Source organism: Brienomyrus brachyistius, chromosome 19, assembly GCF_023856365.1.
Source record: "Brienomyrus brachyistius isolate T26 chromosome 19, BBRACH_0.4, whole genome shotgun sequence".
Classification (NCBI taxonomy): Eukaryota; Metazoa; Chordata; class Actinopteri; order Osteoglossiformes; family Mormyridae; genus Brienomyrus; species Brienomyrus brachyistius.
Genome location: NC_064551.1, coordinates 6,157,274 through 6,166,538, shown reverse-complemented (window position 1 = coordinate 6,166,538; position 9,265 = coordinate 6,157,274). Strand labels below are relative to the sequence as shown.

At 41.4% G+C, this 9,265-nt stretch overlaps 1 protein-coding gene across 1 annotated transcript in view; it reads right to left on the bottom strand.

The window, feature by feature from the left end:
• Positions 1–1,294: 1,294 nt before the first annotated feature.
• scara5 (scavenger receptor class A, member 5 (putative)) overlaps positions 1,295–9,265 on the bottom strand; it is a 42,854-nt gene continuing 34,883 nt past the window's right edge. The window contains exons 8-9 of the mRNA XM_048986310.1: positions 6,251–6,439; positions 1,295–3,682 (exon numbers count right to left, since the gene is read on the bottom strand). Coding sequence (XP_048842267.1) covers positions 3,549–3,682; positions 6,251–6,439 — 323 coding nt within the window. The 3' untranslated portion in view covers positions 1,295–3,548. The remainder of the gene's footprint in view (positions 3,683–6,250; positions 6,440–9,265) is intronic.

Sequence of the window (9,265 nt, the reverse complement as noted above, 5' to 3'; positions counted from 1 at the left end):
GGTTTTCTTTGCACCCGGCTATTCGAATAAACCCGCTTGCCTCCGCATCCCGGGATCCGCCTCCTCCATTCGCATCGGGTATCACGGTCATTTGCGAGGGAATCTGAGGAATCTCATTCTTCTCAATCTTTGACACAGACCTCGCCCCGTGTTGTAACAAAGAAGAAATTGTAAGAAGCAGAAAAACTTAAAAACAGCAAACTGCTATATTCTGAAGTAGATATGAATCACCATTACTTCTGGTGTTCCGTAGTAATGGTAATGTATTACTACTGGGGGTCCGTAGTAATGGTAATTCATTACTACGACCCGGATCACTCTTATAAAATGACCAGGCATATACATTAACATTTTCAGAAGGGCTCCTAATAGCCAAACGTACCAGCATTATATTTTAAACAAAAGGGGTGGTTTATACTGCGCACTGATAGGTATATCTAACTATTAACACGACCAAGAAATAAAACAATTCAGTCATGTTTCAGTCCCCTTTCTCTGTGTGAGGCACATTGTGTAAAGGATATTTGCCAGTATTTTAATGGCTTTAACTTGTTTTTTTTTTGCCAGCATTAGCAGCATTGATCTCGATAGAGTGTCTCGATAGGCCAGATTGTGAAGCCTTTTCTACAAATGACTGCGAGTTTGTTGGTCAGTGGATTAGGAGTCTGACTGCCAGACCCGGCCAAGCATTAGCTGAGTTTCACCTGAGATCGCTTCTCTGCGACCCCCTTAAAACTAAGACAAATTTTTGGACACACCTAGCGTTATTGACATTACACTTTGAAAACTATTACACAAATATTGCCGGTAATGCTTATAAACTGTCAAAGAATGTTATAAATATCATACATTGGACTATTAAAAAAGTAACTGGTGCAACAGTTGAGTAAAGTTCTACAATCTCTAAACTTGGAAGTGATTTCACAATTTTGGCCACTCGTGTAGGTCAAGTGTAAAGTCAATTTCCAATTTGAAAAGTATCTCCATAACTGATGTTTGATTGGCCGGTATTTCACTAGGCCAGTCATTTCATGGAACATGATTCCAAAATCCTACAACAGAACATTATATGCCCTCTGTCACACTTCAACAGGGTGTTGGGATGACTTAAGCGGCCAAGCAGCGATCATTAGATCATTGTTATTTCCAGACTTTATGGTGAAAAGGGTAACTGTTCAGTGGTCTTTAGAAGGAGCCCTCTCAGATGTTCCCCAGCTAATCCCTTGATGTTCCTGCTTGGATATTGCTTGATAAGGTTTCACAGCCATCATAGTAATCAAGCAGCAACCGCATGTAAAAACAAAGGTATACTTTATTTTCTCTCTCCACAGCATATAAAAGTTATCGTTTACAAAAAGTATTATATTGACACTTTTCAAATGGTAGCTGTAAGCTACAAGTTATTTAATAAAATGCCTTTTTAAAAGTACATTCTCATCAGATACATTTATTTTGATAAACCACAGACCACATTTGACAACCAAACATAAGTAAAGATGCAGAAGGGGGCTCCGTGATAATTTTCTGTATCATTAAACGTTCCAGCTAGCTGGTATGAGAAGAAAAACTCCACTTTAATTTGATGTCATTTTTGTCCTGGAAAAATATGATTTTCATTTAGTCACTCTGGTATCGATAAACCTGCTGTATATCAAAAGCAGAAATGAGTTGTTGGTATGCAGAAGAAGTTAATGAGCTTGTTGGCTTCTCAGAAATGCTGGAAGATAGAATTCCTGGTGTCTGAGTTAGAAAGGCCTCCATCTGTGTTTCATTAATGAATGATTTGGTATCGTTCTGTCCAGTTAAACTAATCGAGCAAAATGCCGTTAAACACCATGGGATTTAAAACAAAAAAAAAACTGTCTGTGAGTCTTGATGTTTGAGAGCCAAAGCCCAAGTCAACTTTTTTCAATTTTATGGCAAAAATAACAGGGTTCAAAGTGCCCTTAAAACAGCAAACTGTGAGTTCAAACACTGAAAAAAATAGCAGGAGTCTGGTAAACAAAGCAGCAAGGTTAAATTCTCTATGTTCACAACGTGACAATAATAACAAAAAATAAGTGCAATGAATTAGCTGAATGTTCAACAAAACAAGGTAGTTATTATTACAATGACAAAATACCACAATACATAGTTTCTATGAAATATTTTCTGTATAAAATGCATTGAATAGTTAACTTTTTTCATCTTTTCATTCATTGCAAAGGGTAATAATCTCTGGACATGATAAGCAAGTCATTAGAAAAAATGTAGTCAACTAAGTTCAATGTTTGCATGTCGGGTTTCAAATCCGAACACAGGACAGTACGCTGGCTTTCGCTCTCTGTACCCCAGTGAAAGGACCCCTCAGACTGGGCCAGATCTTTCTTGGACTTTCTGAACACAAGCATGCAAGGATTCTAGTTCAGCATTGTCAACAGAGCAAAATTTATCACAAGCTCATACACTGTTGGAGCACTTGGGTGGTCTTGTGGTTGAGTGACTTGAGCTATGGCCAAGAGAATTCTTGTGCGAAACTTAACTAGCATTTCTTCCATGAGTATACAGCTATCTGAATTAACAGCAAATATCAAGTCTAGATATGTAACGTTGCAGACTATGGAAATGTAAGAGTCTGTTCTAATAAATTATAACAGTCATATCATGACTAATACATCAGTTGATCTTTGCATTGAGTACATTAAGTTTCAAATGTCTTATGTGCATCTTTGACATGTGTTGAGGTGGTCAACTGATGATGTTCCATGGAACATTCTCCTAGGCTTGTGTATTGATAGTGGATGAGTCTTGGGTGCCCACAGTACTATTTTCTGTTGATCTTCAATGGAACAGCATACTTAGTTCAAACTCTTTTGATTTAAATCATTTAAAGAGAACAATTTCAATGCCTATTACTTCTGATGTTACGTGGAGTAATTTAAGATGACATTTAAAATCTTGTTATTATATATGCCTCTCTTTTCCGCTTTTGCATTTAATAAGTTTTTCCAAACTCTAGTTTTTTCTCCAATTCTTGACAAGAGTCACAGTTTCCATATTTAAGCCATTTCACAGTTTTTACATCAGCAGAGAGGCTGTTGATGAAGGGAGTGTTTTTCTTGGAAATGGTCTGACAAAAGAATTAGCTGGATGGGGAGAAATGACCATAGAAGTTCTCCGACAGCCTTAAAATGTATATGATTAAAACATACATAAATCATCACTGGCTCCAGAATTGGACCTGATATGGGGCACCCTTGGTAATGAGTTACATCAGGACTTATTGAACCAGAATTCAAGATTTTGAGTTTTGGAAAGATCTTTATGGAATTGTAGTCTAGTCCAGAATGTCCAGCCAATGTGCTCCCTTTATTCCAAGAGCAGTTGCTGCCCTAGTTGATGTTGCTCTGAGCCCAACACTTGAACCTCTTTATGAGATCCAATCAAAATCCAATTGCAAAATATCTAAATCCAATTACGAAATATGTGTGGTGTAGAAGGGACAGTCCCGGCAAGATACTTCCATCTTCCCCGGTTACAGACAAATCTGATTGGTCCTGGCCGGGTAGTTAGTTGTTGCATGTGACTCCGGCATCCTCCACATGGCCACAGTTGGTTTTCCCCCAGCCTGAGAACTTGCAGTCATGGATGGCTTCTTCTGTTCCCAAGCAGGCTACGTCATCCATCCAAATCAGCCCTTGACCTGGAAGTAAAGGCATTTTAGAGCTCTGATGGAAGATCATTCCTATTTTGCATTACATATGTTCATCCGAAATGGGTGGTCTAGTTTACAGTATTCTTAAGAAGTGTGTTGCCTAGTATGTACCAACTGAAGGGCGGACGGATTGTGAGGTGCACCAAGGCAAAAGTATTCTTTTTATGGATTGGCTAGGAGACGAAAAAGCAATGAACTGAACTAAGCCTCAAAAATTCATAAATTACCCTTCTCCACCAAGGGTGCGTGGAGGTAGGAGAGACGGATTACACAAAATTTGGCTTTAACTGTGCAGACTTAAAACCAAGTTGACGTCTAACCAGAAAGCAGAACATTGGAACAAATGCTTTAGATGGATACAGTATAAAGCCCATAATATATTTTGTTTCATATTAACATAAAACTGAAGATCAGCGTAACATAAAATTTTGGCAACTGACCACTTTTGTAACTGCTGCAAACTCCAGGCAACACACAGACGACACCTATTACATGTGACTATAAAAACAGGCCGACAAATCAAACCAGTGTGCTGTGTGAATGTCTGCAACTTCAAATTAGACTCAGTCCTTTTTGGCAGTACGTAGAGCTATTTCAAAGGCGTGTCAAGTCTTTTCTTGTGGTAAAAGTATCAGCTCAGCCTCCCTCTCATGCAGGGAACTGGCAGCGATGAGAAATAACCAGCGTTTCAGTGAGACTTCATGAAAACATGAAACAAGGTTTCCATGTGCCCAGAACAAGCCTTCTGGGTAAGATAACTCCCCTGTCACATCAGTCTCCAGCAGAACCCTCAGGCAGACACCCACACACATAGCGACCAGACTCTGTCATCTGTTTTTTGTTTGTTTCTTGTTGTTCTCATCAAACTTGCAGAATTTAATTGGAAGCTGCGATAGTTTCGTATTAATTCACTGGCGATGTCGTCGGTCTTCTGCATGGCTTTGCATTTATTACTGATGCAGGTCTATGGGAAAACGCCATGTCCAGAGTTCCAATGCTCATGTGAAAATCTCAGCGGTTGAATGAATTTGTACATTCCCGTCGCAAAGGTCTGCCAGTCTCCGAGCCCCATTGAGACGGACGCCACGAAACCAAAAGTGACAGGCTTCGCTTTTTAAAAACTCAATTGCAAATCCCACATATAAGCTAGCAGATATATAAGCATCAGTTTTGTCGTTGCCTTGCTGTGTGTCATGTGAATTCTCACACAGTACTGAAATAAAACCAGTGACTGACATTTCAGTTATTGTAGTAATAGTCGATGCACAGTCTTTGGTAGGAGTTTTAAAATATGATTTCTAAGTTCTACTAATACTACTGTACCTTCAAATAATATGGATTCAAAACATAACCGATTCCATTTCAGCACCTCCGAAAATGAATGTAATATAAAATCATCAAGGCACACATCTTAAATGTAAATTACTCAAATATAGTACATTAACAAGGAATATGTTAATATTCCTTGTTACACTATAGTACTTTTTGTACTGTGTTTGGTCATTGAAGTCTCTTGAAGTACCACCGGTAAATCTGTAATTTGTATTGTGCTCTTTGATTTTGTGTATATGTATATTGTTCAATGAAGTGTTTCTGCTGAGTAATACTGTCCAGTACTTCATGTCTGGCACCAAAACACAACAACTTCTGCTATGTCTGCACAAACCGGCAATAAAGTGTTCTGAGTTCAGCCTGACAAATTAAACCACCCTTTAACATTTTATATGTAAACAGTACATCTTTGCAAATATATTTAGGCCATGGATAACGTATGTAACTCGCCCTCAATATATTTTCCAGAGGTAGATGTTTATTTAATGATGTATTGTCAGGAATGGTATATGTTGTATGTGCCTAACATCTTTCAGCCCCAATAGCCTAATTAATGCGATGCTGACACTCTAATGGCAGCAGTTTAAGTGATGCTGAGCTTCCCGGACAGACGCATGGGGGCTGTGGCTTCACAGCAGGAGAAGCTCGTGAAGACATTCCACTGCGTACGACGCAATCCCCCTCCACCCCACCACGACGTGACGTCCGTATGATTGATGTGACCTAAAGCAGAGCTGCATCCAAACCCCAGAGACGACTGAAAGTGTGAAACCCGCCTTAGACCGTGCCGAGTATCGGGTGACAGGCGCGGTCAGGAAGACCCTCCGTCTAGTACGTCACATGCCAGCATTTCAGAGAGTTGGCCTCAGCAATGGTGTTGAACTGAAATCGATGACATCAAAAACTCCTCTACAATCAGCTGACATCTTTCCAAGGAACACAAATGCTGAAAGAGAACCACTAGAGAGCTTTTTTATTTTTTTAATCACAAAATGAATAGTTCTACGAAGTTCATAGGCCAGTTTGGTTCTTGGCTTATGCCTTATTGTGCAACATGCAGCCATTCTATTTGTCCTGGTCAGGGTCGTTGGATAATGTGTATCAATCCAGCGTAATGAAATTATGTGGGTTTTGTTGCGTGTGTGTTTTTTTACTTAAAAATGTCAGCACAGCAGGTCAGCCTTGATAGAAGATGACCCACAGATCCACGAAGGTGTTCCTCACCTTGGCCGAACCAGCCCGTTTTGTGTATCTGCCGGGCCCCGTTGTAGCCGAGCATCCTGCACACCACATCGCCGTCCCTCTTGTCCCACACGTCGTCACACACGGTGCCCCACCTCTTCTCGTGGAACACCTCCACCCGTCCCTCGTGCGGACCCGAGCCGTTGACCAGTCTGACCAGTGTCTCCTCCACTGCAGTGAAGAACGGGCATGCAGTGAGTGCACAGGTGGGGTGTGGGGGGGGGGGGGGTAAAGGAAGATGGCAGAGGTGGAAGTAGGGGGTTCAGATTCGCTCAGGGTATGAAGTGACTTGCAGGCACGTAGTAAAATTACAGGTTTGACCCCCCCCTCCAAGAAATGTGTTTGCCTGCAATCAGACTTGCAGCCAGTTACGCATTTGAACCCCCCCACAAAATTTGATTCTGCACCCTGATTAGAGCTGCATCCACAGCCCCCCCCACCCCCCCCCCCCACCCAGTCAGTGAAATCTACCAAGGCTGCAAGCATGCTACCTTGTGCTGTGTTACATATTAGGAAGAGTGCAGAGATTACTTCCAGAATTTGTTAGTAAAGGGCCACTTCTGCCTACGACCTGATGTCACAAACACTGTAATGGACAGCAGCATTCTCCCCAGTTTGACACTCAAAATCCACTCGGATGAAACATTTAGACAAGATAATCGCCCCATGTGGACGTTATCAACAGTTATCTGGGAGGAGAGTCATTTTCAAACACCAGGAAGTGTCTGCAGTCTTTACAGTTTTCAGATGCTTCATAATCGCAAAGTTTCTTTCCAGTAACAAAGAAATCATTACTAAACGTTATTAAATGATTTAAATTCTAGAGGAACCTTTGCCAGTTCAACAGGTCAGGCACTTATGTTAGCTTAGCATGTCCTGAACTGAAACTGCATTTACTTCAGTATAAAAATAATAATCTTACAGTGCAAATAGATGAATGCGAAGCTCAGTGATAAAGCTCTGCAAGAGCATAGGAACATCCTGTAAATGGGTAACAGATGAAGCACATTTTGCAGCCAAAGACGGCTGATTTGAAACAGATGTCCTCTATGGACGTTGAGCATGGAATTCCATTTTCTCCATAAACTCTACTTGTGTAAATGCCCGTGCATCTTCAGCAGGCAATTTCTGCTGCGAAGACGAGGGCCCAGGTTATCATTTTCGCTGCTGGGCATCTTGCTTGGAGGGCTAGAGCCAAACCTAACCTGACATTAGCGTAATACGATACAGTACACACAGGCTGAAAACAGGCACCCACCAAAGTAGGCTGCATCGAAGTTATTTGGCTCCAGTAAAGAAGCATTTAGGACATGAAATGAATTTGGCCAGGAGCTATCAGTTATAAATCTGGGAGAGACACACAACACTCAAGATGAAATGGCACACATCTGCTGGAGCAACATGCATTTGTGTAAGGTGAAATAACAAGACCCTTAACCACAAAAACCATAAGCGTAGTTTCATATGAAAATAGATCAGCTTTAAGGACGTGTTGCAAATGTTGCGGCAACTTAGATAAATGCTACATGAAAGCTACATCAGGACAAACTTAAGATACAGGGTGCAGGGTCAGGGAATGGTGCATTATGGTAAGTATTTATCTGCAGTCAAATCAATTATGTAGTAAGTTTTTGCTGGAAAAAACATTTGGGAGATGAGCTGAAATCCCTCAAAAAACCTCAGAGGATCATAGATATCCCTTGGATTCAGCCAGAGCTATATGTAGCTACACATGCATATGAATGGAGGTATAAATCTACTTTAATGACCTTAGGGGTGCAGTGTGTGCTCGGCTCTCGTGACCTAGGTCAGAGTAACTGCATGAGTTTGGACTAACACAGTGGTTCTCAAACTCGGTCCTCGGGCCCCACTGCCCTGCTTGTTTTCCTGCTGTCCCTGCCCTACACACTGCTGATTACCTGGATCAGGTGTGTTCAGTCAATCAGAAGCTGGGGCTTGTGTGTGGGGCAGGGATAGCAGGAAAACAAGCAGGGATAGCAGGAAAACAAGCAGGGCAGTGGGGCCCGAGGACCGAGTTTGAGAACCACCGGGCTAACACAATCAGCCAGCTAGTCCATGTTGAGAGTACATGTGGAAGTGTTGTAATCCATGAGTCTGCATGTGTCCCCGGCAAAAACATCCAAAATATCCTCACACGAGGCAGAGAGAGCTGGGGAGGAGGGTTTTAGGGAACTCCCGTGCTGTGGGAAACCCATAATGCGACATGGAAGGTGCAGATTGCCTCACAACACTTGGGACCACAAAACACAAAACATCCATCCAGGAAATCTGAAGCTCGGCACCCGATTATTTGTGGAAGCATTACGATTCATGTTGCTAAAGGATTACAAAAGCACATGCTTCAACAAACTGATTGAAGGCAGGATTGAACCAACACTGCCTGGCGAGTGAAGGCAGGAGGGGAGAATTAGAAATTTAATTGATTTTTACTGGAAATGGAAACAAAAACAAACAAAAACATGATGCATGACCAATTGGTGAGAAACAGAAAAACAGATGAATATGTCAGGACTTTTGGGATCAATGTCCAGCAGCCTGATGTTAAGGTTAAATGTCCCAGAAGAGATGTTACTGTTGTACCATTGAGAAGTGAATCTAACCTAAATGGATTCAGCAAACTATGGCTATCATGCAATTGATTACTATTTATAATGTTATTGTATAAATAGCTAACAGTATAAGCAGATTGTTTTAAATGTACACTATAAAGTTTAGAACTCAAAGCTATTGGGAGAAAATTGGAAAACTGTACCTACTTATGACAGCCTGTTGCCCAATGGCAACTTGAATGCCTTAGTAGGGTTATATAGGAGGGTCAAGTGGGTAAATAGCTGGGGCATATTCAGCGGCGGGGCCACAGCAGCACTGGCTCCATCTGAAAGCTGACTGGCTACCGCAGGGCACCCTCCCCTGTCAATCACCAATTCAAAATATATCATTGGCTAATGTTAAGGCTGGTCCCTATGTATGAATTAT